At 35.5% G+C, this 14,123-nt stretch overlaps 1 protein-coding gene across 1 annotated transcript in view; it reads right to left on the bottom strand.

Moving 5' to 3' along the window:
- OSBPL1A (oxysterol binding protein like 1A) overlaps positions 1-14,123 on the bottom strand; it is a gene marked incomplete in the record, with an annotated part of 2,690,541 nt that overhangs the window by 234,077 nt on the left and 2,442,341 nt on the right. Inside the window, 1 exon segment of the mRNA XM_044065352.1 lies at positions 746-869. Within this exon segment, the coding sequence (XP_043921287.1) occupies positions 746-869 (124 nt within the window).

The following is a 14,123-nucleotide window of genomic DNA, read 5'->3' as shown; positions in this document are numbered from 1 at the left end:
CATCATAAAGTAAGACCATGAGGTTTATACCATATAGTGTGTGGATGATGGCTACATGAGAAAGCCTTCAATCAAATGTGGTGGAAGCAAAGATGGTGAAAGAATTAGAGAAAATGAAACTAGTGTAAGGAAAGATCAGTGGAAAGGAACTGTAGCACAAAAATGACAGCTCAAAAAAATTATGTCACAATGCTGTGGGTATGACATACAGCTTGGATAAGCCAAATGGCCTTGAATTTTTGAAAAAAAAAGTTTCCACATTTCTAGGTACACCGCTCCTTATCCTTGGCCATAATTAAGAACCATTTATATCTTGGCACATAACAAAATTTGTACATCCTTGACAGTGGACTTGCAAACTAGCATATTTCTGTATCATAACACACACTACAAGGACTATCTGTCTTCTTCTCTTTATAGTAGTACTATGTATGAAGATCAGGGATGTGGACACTTAAGAATAAGGAAAATAATGATAAGAATATACTGAAAACGTGGAAGATATTAAGTAATTATCTGGCTGCAAACTGGCAAAAGTGCTAACAAACTGGCCACTACTCCGTGAACTGATAACAGTATGAATAACTGACAGAAGAATTTTATCATATCTTAAACTACTGCACAGAGCATTCTATCATTTTATAAACAGGGAAAGCATGTATATTTTTAATGATACATATCTGGTTAACAATCTATGTTCATCCACACTTCTGACATTTAAAGATTCATTACATTTTGATCATACCTATGTCTCCATTTTCCATGGCTCTTATATCTGGTCGTAACCTACAATCAGTTGAAGGTAACACACTCTCCATTTCCTTGTGAAGTTCATTCAAGGACATGGCAAAATTTGTGAAGTTGTACATCTGAAAAGCAGGAAAAAGCATACTGTTAGATGCTCTTATTCTATGCAATTCAGTTTAGCTACTACATAGCCAACAGCAAAACAGAGTGGCTCCAACATTAACAGCTAAGAATGCACAAACAACATTTGATAAAATACTCTTCAACAGGCAGAAATCAGGATCTGTTACACAATTCTAGTCTGAATCTATTTCTTATAAGCTTTATGGTGTTCAGGCCCAATGGCTGTCTATGAATACTGCCTTGTTGAATACAGCATTGTAAACACACTTACTCATCCAATGGTCAAAATTAGATTCAAAACTGACAAAATTAGGGAACATCCTGACATTATCTTTAACTAGATAATGAGTTGCTTTCATAATGTATGAATTATTTGCATTACAAATTTACTTCTTAGAGATGTTCTGCATAATGGAATAACAACATTTATATTATTTGCCCATGTCCCCTCATTTTCCTGTAAATAAAGATATACAGTGATATAAAAAGTTTACACATCCCAGTTAAAATGTCAGGTTTTTGAGATATAAAAAATTAGACCACATTTCAAAACTTTTCCCACCTTTAGTGTGACCTATAACCTGTACAATTCAATTAAAAAACAAGCAAATCTGTTAGGGGGAAAAATATAAAAAAATAAAAAACGGACAATAGGCTGGTTGCATAACTGCCACCAATTAAAGAGACTCTGAATAACCCCAAATAAAGTTCAGCTGTCCTAGTAGGATTTTCCTGACATTTACTGTTGCCTGCTTCAGCAAAAGCCATGCTTCGCAGAGAACTTACAAAGCACCAAAGGGATCTCATTGTTGAAATGTATCAGTCAGGAGAAGGGTACAAAAAAAATTCCACAGCATTGGATATACCATGGAACACAGTGAAGACAGTCATCAAAAAGTGGAGAAAATATGGGACAACAGTGACTTTGCAAAGAACTGGACGTCCCTCCAAAATTGATGAAAAGACAAGACAAAATGGGGTCTATATTAGAACATCTAAGTTTCAGAACTTCGAATGTTCTAATATCGACCCCTATTCAGTGAAAGCTGAAAATAGCGAAGTGACAGAAAATCGAATTCTTTCCGAGGGAAAGAATTCAGTTGCCTGTTCCTGTCGCTTCGCTATTTTCAGCACTGCGGTGGAAAGTTATGGGTCAGGTTCAGGTAAGTGAGCGATTGTGTGGACATGAGGGTTAGGGCAGGATAGGTGAGTTAGGGTTAGGGCGTGGGTGAAGTGCGTGTGCGATAGTGATGGACCTTAGGGTTAGGGTTAAGGTAAGTGGGTAGATAGTGGTGTATGTAGTTTAGTGTAGGGTCTGATGTAAGATTTTATGTGTATGTGTGTGGATTGCTGTTTGTTTGGTGTGCTTGTGTTGTGTGTGTGTGTGTGTGTGTGTGTGTGTGTTTTGGAACAGCAAATTTTTTCCCTAGGAAAAAAATTTGCTGTTCTGTATGTTCACTGTTTTCAGCGTTTGCTGAATACAGGTCGATATTAGAACATTTGAAGTTCTGAAACTTCAATGTTCTAATATAGACCTGACAAAAACTGGTCAGGGAGGCTGCCAAGAGACCTACATCAACACTGAAGGAGCTGCAGGAATTTCTGGCAAGTTCTGGTTGTGTACTACATGTGACAACAATCTCCCGTATTCTCCATATGTCTGTGCTGTGGGGTAGGGTTACGAGATGGAAGCCTTTTCTTACACAAAAAAACACCCAGGCCTGGCTAAAATTTGCAAAACAACACATTAAGTCTCTCAAAAGCAGTGGGAAAATGTGTTATGGTCTGATGAGGCCAAGGTTAAACTTTTTGGCCACAATTCCAAAAGGTACATTTGGCACAAAAACAACACTTTGCATCACCAAAACAACACCATCCTCACAGTGAAAAAATGAAAAAATCTCCAAAATAAACTCCAAAAAAGTCCACAAAAAGCACAATGGGGCTGGAAACTCAGAGAATAATCCACCAATGTTGAAATAACTTCCGACAGTTTATTAACAGTTATAAAAGATAAAACAAAAGTACGTAAGCGCTTTTGTTTGGCCACTGCCAAACTTTTTCAAACATTTACAAATTCATTTCCTGCTGATTATATAGACGTAACGTATTAATTATACAAATTAAGTTACGTCTCTAATTAATTAATTGTTAAATTAACGTGCCTTCTCCTATTCACTTTTAAGGTGTACAACGCTAGCATTAATCATCCTTCAAAAAGCCAGTTTTTTCTTTATGATACTTTTAGTGAAACCATATGAAACCATGGAATGTAACATATAAGATATAAGATGTAAAACCGTGTGTTCACAAAAATATTATAAGTTCATTTATACACACATTTTTTTACAGACCTTTTGTTTTCTTGGCAATTAAAGTTTTTTGACAAAGATGGCTTACGCTGTCTAAATTCAATGAGTTACATGATAAAATACATCTTGTATTAAGTATTATATTCAGTACAACAATGAACTATGGTTGTGTTCATCAATTAAGTTGTACATAAATTTCTATAGTAGTTCACATATTTATGTCTATGCATAAGTATGTGTGCATATACGCATGTACATTCGTTTTATATAAAACAAGTGTATGTATATACATATGTTCGCATGAACAGTCTACCAAAACTGATTATTATTAAGAACTAAAAAAATAAAAAATAGAAAATAAAAGATGTGAAAAATATATATATATTGATAAAGGGGACCTGATAGTCATAATAGAGAATCAATACTTTATATATAACACCACCTATACTCAAAATTATATGTGTTTATATATATGTATGTGTATACGGTTGAAAACTAAATGTATGAGTAAAATTACTGTGTTTTTTATAAATATGTTTTAATACTGTTAAAAGCATAAATAGTATATAGTAATCAAGCTAGTTTTGCAAAAACTAACAACAGCAGCAAAATACATTTTGATACAACCACAACTATTGATGAATTTTGCGATGAAAACATCGATTTTTTAGGGGAGGGTTCCTTTCCCCATTACGAAGATCAGAGAGACTTCAGCAACGTCAACAGATAAATCAACAGACTATTTTGGGACAGCAAAATCAACCCAACAGTCGTGGCTCCTACACGAGGGGGAGATTTCAGGGGCAGAGGGGAGCGTGGAGGGGTCGTTATTATGAAAAGAATATTGCATATATTGCATATAGACGAATTAAGGGCATTATATATGACTTATTTATTGATGGGGACCTTACTACAGATGAATTTAATTACTTGAATATAGATCACCCAAGGACGCCTGTCTTTTTTGGAGCTCCTAAACTTCATAAAAGTGTTGAAAAAACGCATTTTAGACCCATAGTAGATGCACAGGGGTCTATTACATATCCCATAGCTAAATTTAAAGATAAAAATTTAAAGAAATATATACAGTCAGAAAAACACCTATTGAAGGATTCTTGGCATTTTTTAACAATTATGAACGATACTGACTATGATAAAAAGGACATTTTAGTTGCTATTGACGTCAAAGACCTTTATTCTACAATTCCACACAATGAAGGTATCACTTGGTTCAATAGTTATTTATCTGAAAAGGGTGTTAGACAAAACATTATTAATTTACATGATCAATTACTGGATATAATTCTGAAAAACAATTACATCTATTTCAATAATAATATCTATTTACAAAAAGAGGGTGTAGCAATGGGATCTCCATGTGGCGGTTTGTATGCTAATACAGTAATGTGTATGTGGGAACTTGAAAATGTTTTTTGTTCTAAATATTTTAAGTATTGTAAATTGTATTTACGGTTTTTAGATGATATTTTTATAATCTGGAAAGGGAATAAAGAATTGATTGATGAATTTTTAAATTACATAAATAACACCACACAATTTTTAAAATTCACTGCAACTTACGATGAAAAGATTATTTCATATTTAGACGTGTTACTAAAAAAGGACCAGGATAAAAATACTTACAAATCTGAAATATTTCGCAAGAAAACATATAGTAACACATTATTGCATTATAGTAGTTGTCATCCATTTTCGCAGAAGAAGGCTGTAATTAAAGGCTAGTTTGTGAGAGCTGCAAGGATGGTTAGCGTATGGGAAGATTTTATTTCTGAATGTAAACATTTGTCTAATATGTTTCTAAATAGAGGATACCCTGATTATTTAGTGGCTAATGTGATGGCCGAGGTGGTAACAAAACGTGAAGACTTAGGTTATAAACCATTACTATATTACAACAATTATACAGTAACAGAGTCTACACCTATTGAACCATCATTATTTAGATCAAATAACCACCAGAATGAATCAACAGATTTGGCCATTTTAGATGAGGAATCGAACAATAATAGTAGGAAATTTAGAAATTAATTTATAACAAATTACAGCCTTCATAGTAATAAGATAAAAGGAATTCTAAACAAGAATTGGCAGGTGTTCATGAATGACTCATCATTTCACAATATTTTAGACAAAGCACCCACCATAGTATATAAAAAAGGCAGGAATATGAAAAACCTTTTTGAATCACATAAAAAGGTAGGAATGGGTAGAACATTTAGATGTGGAAACTGTAAATTTTGCAAATATGTTTTTAAAACCACAGAAATTTTAATTTCCAACATTAAGATTATTTTGAAATATAAAGCATGTTGCTCAACTGAAAAAGTAGTGTATTGTGGATTCTGTACATGTTTCTCCCATGTTTTAAGTGGGAAAGACAGAAAGGAAATTCAAGGAGAGAATAGGTGAACATGTCAGAGCTATTAGGGATGGGTGCGAATTTAATGCTCTGGCGAAACACATTAAAAATTACTCTGGGCACTCTTTTAAATTTGTGGTTTTGGATGTAATTAGACATGATACGAGAGGTGGAGCATGGCAAGCTAAGTTGGAAAATCAGAACTAGAGTGGCAACTAAGACTAAACTCTAATAACTGGCCGGGAATGAACAACTACATTTCAATAAGTAGCATTTTAAAGTTAATATCTTTATCAAGGTAATCAAAAATCATCTACTTTATTTACTTTCAAACAAATGGATATTAATTAAAATCAAGTTCGAAAAACAATTTTGTAATTTGTATATATATTTTTTCATTATTCATTTACTATTTTAATATTTAAATAAATGTATTAATATTTATTAGATGAAATTTATTTATATATATATATATATATATATATATATATATATATATATATACATATAAATATACTATTTATGCTTTTAACAGTATTATAACATATTTATAAAAAACACAGTAATTTTACTCATACATTTAGTTTTCAACCGTATACACATACATATATATAAACATATAATTTTGAGTATAGGTGGTGTTATATATAAAGTATTGATTCTCTATTATGACTATCAGGTCCCCTTTATCAATATTATTCAATATTATTTTCTATTTTTTATTTTTTTAGTTCTTAATAATAATCAGTTTTGGTAGACTGTTCATGCGAACATATGTATATACATACACTTGTTTTATATAAAACGAATGTACATGCGTATATGCACACATACTTATGCATAGACAAATATGTGAACTACTATAGAAATTTATGTACAACTTAATTGATGAACACAACCATAGTTCATTGTTGTACTGAATATAATACTTAATATAAGATGTATTTTATCATATAACTCATCGAATTTAGACAGCGTAAGCCATCCATGTCGAAAAACTTTAATTGTCAAGAAAACAAAAGGTCTGTAAAAAAAATGTGTGTATAAATTAACTTATAATATTTTTGTGAACACACGGTTATACATCTTATATCCTATATGTTACATTCCATGGTTTCATATGGTTTCACTAAAAGTATCATAAAGAAAAAACTGGCTTTTTGAAGGATGATTAATGCTAGCGTTGTACAGCTTAAAAGTGAATAGGAGAAGGCACGTTAATTTAACAATTAATTAATTAGAGACGTAACTTAATTTGTATAATTAATACGTTACGTCTATATAATCAACAGGAAATGAATTTGTAAATGTTTGAAAAAGTTTGGCAGTGGCCAAACGAAAGCGCTTATGTACTTTTGTTTTATCTTTTATAACTGTTAATAAACTGTCGGAGGTTATTTCAACATTGGTGGATTATTCTCTGAGTTTCCAGACCCATTGTGCTTTTTGTGGACCATCCTCACAGTGAAGCTTTGTGGTGGCAGTATCATGCTTTGGGGGTTGCTTTTCTTCAGCTGGAACCAAGGCTTTAGTCAAGGTGGAGGGAATTATGAACAGTTCCAAATACCAGTCACTTTTGGCCCAAAACTTTCAGGTGTCTGCTAGAAAGCTGAAGATAAAGAGGAATTTCACCTTTCAACACGACAATGACCCCAAGCATACATCCATATCAAAAAAAGAATGGCTTCACCAGAAGAAAATTAAAGTTTTGGAATGGCCCAGCCAGATCCCAGACCTAAATCCAATAGAAAATCTGTGGGGTGACCTGAAGAAGACTGTACACAAGAAATGCCCTCACAATCTGACAGATTTGGAGCAGTTTTGCAAGGAAGAGTGGACAAATATTGCAAAGTCAAGATGTGCCATGCTGATAGACTCCTACCCAATAAGACTGAATGCTGTAATTAAATCAAAAGGTGCTTCAACAAAGTATTAGTTCAAGGGTGTGCAAACTTATGCAACCAGCTTATTGTACATTTTTTTATTTTTTATATTTTTCCCCTAACAGATTTGTTTTCTAATTGAATTGTACAGGTTATAGGTCACATTAAAGGTGGGAAAAGTTTTGAAATGATTTTCTTTGATCTCATTTTTTATAACACAAAAACCTGGCATTTTAACAGGGGTGTGTAAACCTTTTATATCCACTGTAAATAGCTTGTAAAGTCATTATGAAAAATGTTATAAGCACTAACAGCCTTCCTTTTAGTGTGCCTAAAGTGTGCTGAATATAAATTCAAGAACTGACACATTTCTTGATAGGTTAAATTTTGAAGACAAGATATTCTTTATATAAATTTCCTCTGAACTGTTTCAAGTAAGGCAAGTTAGTTCCTATAAGAACAAAATGTGCTATTATGTTCCAACATTGGACAAATATACATTTTATATATATGTACTAAACTTCTTCATCTCTTAGGGATAAGGCTTTAAAATATGGCTTATTAGATGAAATGTACACTTCCCAAAACTATTTATGTGAGTAGAAAAAGTAAAATTAGAAGACATAAATATTCCCAAATCTTTATAATTATTAATCTCATAAAGCAACATCATCAAGAAATAGATTAGGAGCAAGTACCGGCCTTCCAAAATACATTACTTCACACTTATTTTAACTAAAATTCAAACTGATCTTTTTTGGTCCAGGTCAAAAATTGATGATGAAATTCAGATATTAGTGTGAAGTAGCCTTTATAATCTAATATAAATCCTGCCAGGCTTCCAAAGCACATTTCACACTTACTTTGACTAAAATTCAAATTGACCTGTTTGGTCCAGGTTGAAAATTGAATAAGAAATTCAGATATTGGTGTGAAGTCTCCTTTACAATCTAATATAAATCCTATTTTACAATCATCTGCACACTTTGTTTGCTAGCAGTGATTATTAATATGGCTAAATGAAAGCACTGAACTGAACAGAAAGGGGGCTAACATTGAACCCTGGGGAACTCCAAACAATATAAGAATATATTTGAAAGATGTCTTTTTACTGAAGCGCACTATGTGGCCAGATGAGTAACAGTTACTCAAATTGATCAAAAAAGGATTGTAACTATAATTCTTCAACATTGCAATAACAGATCAATGTGAGATAGTATCAAAGGCCTTTGCTAAAGGAATGCAAACACCACCAAGTGATAGTGAAGAGTCAAGAGCCATGGTTACTTGGTTACTACATTTTTATGCTGTCCTGCAAGTTTCTACATCTCAACATGTTGAGCTGCCAGGAGATGGCACTCAAATGCACAAAGGTGATCCTTAGTAGGGTAATTCTGTATCCTCTCCTCCTTCAGTTTTGCTTCAAGTTCAGAATCAGTTCAAAATACAACTATGATAAATAAGGTGCAGAAGAGCAAATCACTGTTACATGATAACCTGCGGAATTACATTTATGTAAAACATGGAAGATTTAAATGATCTTTAGCTAGATAATGAGTTGAGACTAATTAGCAAAGGCCTTATTAACATGCAGTCACTAGGAATGCTGTCTTGGAGACCATTGAGGAGCCTAGTCCAGTTCTCCATTTGTCCTAAAGCACTCCCTGGATAAGTGGCTTTCTCACAGTTGCACAGAAGGCAAATGAAGGCTGAAGGAATCAAACCTGTATCACAGGAAGTAGCTCTTTAACAACTCAAAGCCTTAATCCTCTGTGCTAACTGCTGGTCATGATCACATTGTTCATCACAGTGGATCTACTACTATATTTAAAATGGTAAGCAAAGCCAACAGTAAGACACCAGCAAATAACACTACAATTTTCTTCTGTTCTTTGAATAGATGTACTTCTTGGCTTCTACCACACACTGTCAGTTTTGTAAAAAAAAAAAAAAAAACATCTCTTCAGACTAATTTATCCAGAAAAGGTAATAAATAAAATGAAAGCCCATTTTATCCCTCCAGTCAATGATCTAGCTAACAGAATGGTCACACTTCAAAATGGTCTTCATGTCCCCAGAATCAGATGAATAGTGATAATGCACTGGCCCATTTGAAAGTAAGTTACACAGCATAAATACACTGCACTGTGTCTGTTCACCAGAAAGTATATATAGAGTCATAGGCAAGTACTAGGCTAGCTGCCTGTGTAGCCTTTTTAAACCTTGACAATTTCCCTTTTTGTGTTTGAATTAAACTATCCCATTTGGTTATAGATTGTCCTAACCCCTTCGCATGATTGATAATTACATATTTCCCTGAATGAGAATAACTGGGATCATACCATAGACAGCCTGAGAGGACCCATCCATTGGATAAAGCATTTAAGAGCTGCTTCTGTCCAAGGGACAGTCTTGGGGTAAATATTCTATTTCCCCATCCACAGATCCAAGCTGCACTTGAATATGGACAGGGATGAACTTTGTTTTATGTGGATAGGGAGTAAGCATAAAATTCATTTTCTGTTGCATTCAGACTGTACACTGGCCAGCAAATACACACCAAAATATTGTAAGTAAAAAAGATTTTGTTTTTGAATATATTAGTGCCTTGACTTTGTCCATCATTTCATCAGACTATCAGCAGGATATAGATGTTATATAAAACATCAGGAGGAAGAGCTGCACACAGCATTAAAACGTATTCCCATTATGAATAAAACTCATGCTAACTTTACATTTGGAAGCCTATGGCATAAGCTGTATCTACTCCCTTCCCCTCTTTTGCTACCTAACCATATTTTTGCAGTCTATCACAAATGTAAGTAATTTGGCAATGACACTTGTTTGTCTTACAATTCTATCATCCTGTCCTCTGTGAGAAGATGGGTTGATCCAACAAAGGAGTTCCTTCTTGATGCAAGAAAGAAGGAGAATGTGTGTATTGAGAGGGAGAGAGTGCTGGAACCATACTCTTTTCAGATACCATTGTATATTCATTTGTAGTCTTGCGAAGGGCAGTATAGGGATGGTGGAAGGCATGGAGCCCCAGGTCCATGAGAGCTGGAAAGCATTAGGAACTTGTTGGTTAGGGAGGTGACCTTCTCCTGAGGAACAGAGGCATGTATGCATGGCATAAGTATCCTGACTGCATTCCAAAAAAGTCAGGCATTGGATGAGAATGAGCTGGGATTTTTTTGTAATTGAGAATGAACTCCAGGACAGTCAAACGTTGCACAGTGTAATGAATATGATTTAAAAGAGTGTCCCTGGCTAAAGCCAGCAAAAAGCCACTACTGGAGCCACACACTTTTTGAAAACTGTTGGAGCTATAGAAAGACCAAATGCAAAGCAGTACACTGAAAATGTGATGACCCAGTAAAGAACTTGAGAAATTTTCTACTGGAAGGGCAGATGGAGATACGAAGATAAGTATCCTTTAAGTCTAGGGATTCCAGAAAAGCTTGAGGAAGTAGGAAAGGTAGAAGAGTTTGAATGGACAGCATTTTGAAGGGAGGCACTCCCAGAAAGGTGTTTAACTTGGAGAGGTGCAGCATGGGTCTCTACTGACATTCTTTTCTTGGGACCAGGAAGATTCTGGAGTAAAATCTCTTTCTTAAATAGGATGGGGCAACCTCTTCTATGGTTCCTTCGGCCAATAAGGCTTGCACAGTAGGATCTAGCATGTGTATCTGGTTGGGAAGGAGATGGGGTTATTCCTTTGGGAGTTGGGCTGCTTTCCCAAGACACAGATTAACCCTCCTTGATAATGTTTAAGATGCACTTGTCTGCGGTTATTGCTTCTCAGACAGGAAAAGAGAGAGTTGAGGGCTAGATGGATGGATGGAAAATAGTCACAGAGGTCTACTAATAAACTAAGCCCCCCTCCCCCCAAAAAGGGTATCCCTGTCAGTTTTTTTTCTGAGAATCTTTCTTAGAAGTTTTCCTTTGACTATGAGGGATTTTAGGATCTCTTTTGGTGAAGGAGGTGGATTTTGTTGGATAATTTCTATGGCACCTGGGAATTGTAGACAGAAGAATCTGACAGCAACCTTTCATTGTCTTACCCTGTTCTTGCAATGCCTTGAACAGACAGTCAGCCAAAAAGGATATTGTTATCCAAGTGGTGAGTCTAAAATCTTAGACTTGAAATCTTCTGAATAGGTTGGCCTTGTAGTCAGGCATACCGACTAATCATGGAGTCAGTGGCAGCCGCTTTGGAAGAGGCATCCACAGCTGCATTTTATACTGTGCCTGGCTATTTGACAAGTCTTGGCCACTAAGAAATGCACATGCTATTTTGAATCTGGAGTCTGTGGCTCTGTGATGTTCTTGCTTAAGGACTATAGCACAGAGAATAAGCATTTGGGCATTCAAGTTTGGTAGTTTATACCTCTGAAAGCTAAACTGGAGGAAGTATACACTTTCTTGCAATACTTTTCCAATGCTCGACTGTCCTTGTCATTGGAGAGAGCATTAGTGCCAACTTGGAAGGTTTGTCTGAGGCCAGGGAAACTGCAGCTGGGTCTGCCACAGGGTTTTTGTAGAGGTACTTGAGTTCATCAGGAACTTTGTAGAACCTATCTGGCCTTTCTGGAGCAGGAGGGTGAGAATCTGGAGACAAAGAATTGGCATGAAAGGCAAGCATCTAGCACTGGTGGAAATGGAGGTGAGGCAGGAGTGCCCATCTCTAATAAGTTGTAGTATCGCTTTTGCACCTCGCACAAAAATCTGAGGGATTCTTCAAGGGCCTTCTGAGATTATAAGTCAAGGTTTGTTGGAGGACTCAGTCATCTGTAAGGCTTCAGAAGCTGTACTGGCCTGGAGCGGGGTTGTGGTAGAGGGTTTGTGAGAAGATGATTGGCGTATCACAGGTTCAACCACCTCAGCGGGTACATCCAATTCCAAGACAGTGGCAAGAGAATCTTCTCTAGGCCTTTTAATATTTTTCTTAGGCAGGAGGCTGACGTCTAGCCCTTCCGACATGGTGGAGTAGGCCAAGAGTTTCAGAAGTTAGGTCTCAAAGAAGGTATTAAGTGTAGACAGCCTTGACTAAGGTTTTAGGAATGAATGACTGACAGATTGGACCAGGATTTATAGTTGTGTTCAGGGCCTAGACAGAATAGGAACATAGTGTGCAAGTCTTTGTATGGAATTTGTTTACCGCACTCTCACTTACCCCCTCATAGCTGACATCTAAGAACAATTAGCAAAAAAGTCAAAAGTTTAGAAGGAAGGATTCCCAATGAGGCCTTATCTGATCTGACAAGCAAAGCCATGCTACAGAGCGACCAAACAATTACAATCTGCTAGGTGCAACAACCTGCATTTGGGGTGGATGTGAGATATTCTGTGGATCTCGTATATATGTCTGTTTTTTACTCCCCAATGCCGATGAGCTCAGGTCATCACCCAGACATATATCCCAAGAAGGTAAAGCTTTGGCACCCCGTCTGGACGTCAGGAAACTGGAACCCATCTGTTAAGAATACTATTACTGTGACTCAGTCAGGACACCAATATGGAAACCTTATAAGAAAACAAGCATGAGTACAGTAGAAAGGGTAAAGCAAACATATACCAAGGAAATTCATGGATGTGAAAATTTAAGTTATTATGAAAGACTAAATTATCTGAACTTGTAAAGTGTCACATATAGATATTTAAGAGGAGACCTTATTCAGCAACATAGGGCATTTAGAGACAACTACCTCTAGGAATGTTTGGGGTTATCAAAAAGTAGTAATCATAAGACAAACTATGTAGGAGATTCTAGAGGAATGAGAAGTGTACTAATTGGTTCTTTGACAGAGCAACTGATGCACTGAATACATTCCCAAATTACATTAAAGCAAGCACTAGTTTACATATTTTTAAGAATAACCTGTACACATGTTATGGGAACAACCGCTTTAGTATACTGGCAGGCCAGAAGGGCATTAATGTCTGTGCTTGAAATATTTGCAGGTAGGTAAGTATGTATGTATGTATGTATGTATGTACAACATGAACCAATAAAGCATTTCAACCCTGACTGCTAATGTGCTATCAGAATTCATTTCTGAATGCCAGCAGTGCACTGACTACTGAATGGTCATCTCCCAAGCATAACTCCTGATATCTTTGCCCCCTTCACCACACCCTAGCTATGCTTCCAATAGATATATACTTCCTTTTACAATATTTGGCATGCTATTCTGCGCATCGATAACCCTCTATTTTACCACCTACTTTTCTTGTAAAACACATGACAAACTCTTTACAGTTATATTCAAACTACAATTTTTTTTCTTGTTTTCATAATCCCTTGTCACTCTGTAGGTGAAAGAAGCCTCACAGGATTTATTTACAGTTGTTGGATATCCCCTAGTTCAGCATTTCTCAAATGAGGCCAGCCTCCCAGAGGAAGTCCAGGCTTGATTCAAGGAAGGACCAAGCATGTATGAGAAGTTTGTATACTTAAAACGTTTGAATATTCATCATTGTTTTATGTAGTAGCAGATTAAAGAAAGAATACTAATATTTAACAAATATGTGCATCTGATGGCAACTCAATAACAAAAGAATAATAAAATAAGCCAAATTCTATTTACTTTGAGTGTGATATGGCTGGCAATAGCTTACTGTACAGTGTCAGCATATGATTGTTTCCAGATATCCAGACAAGACTTGAGGACTTTC

The sequence above is a fragment of the Protopterus annectens genome, chromosome 3.part0, assembly GCF_019279795.1.
Source record: "Protopterus annectens isolate FY-2018-M chromosome 3.part0, PAN1.0, whole genome shotgun sequence".
Taxonomy (NCBI): domain Eukaryota; kingdom Metazoa; phylum Chordata; order Ceratodontiformes; family Protopteridae; genus Protopterus; species Protopterus annectens.
Note: the sequence above shows the minus strand (reverse complement) of the source record. Positions and strands in the feature narration are given on the sequence as shown.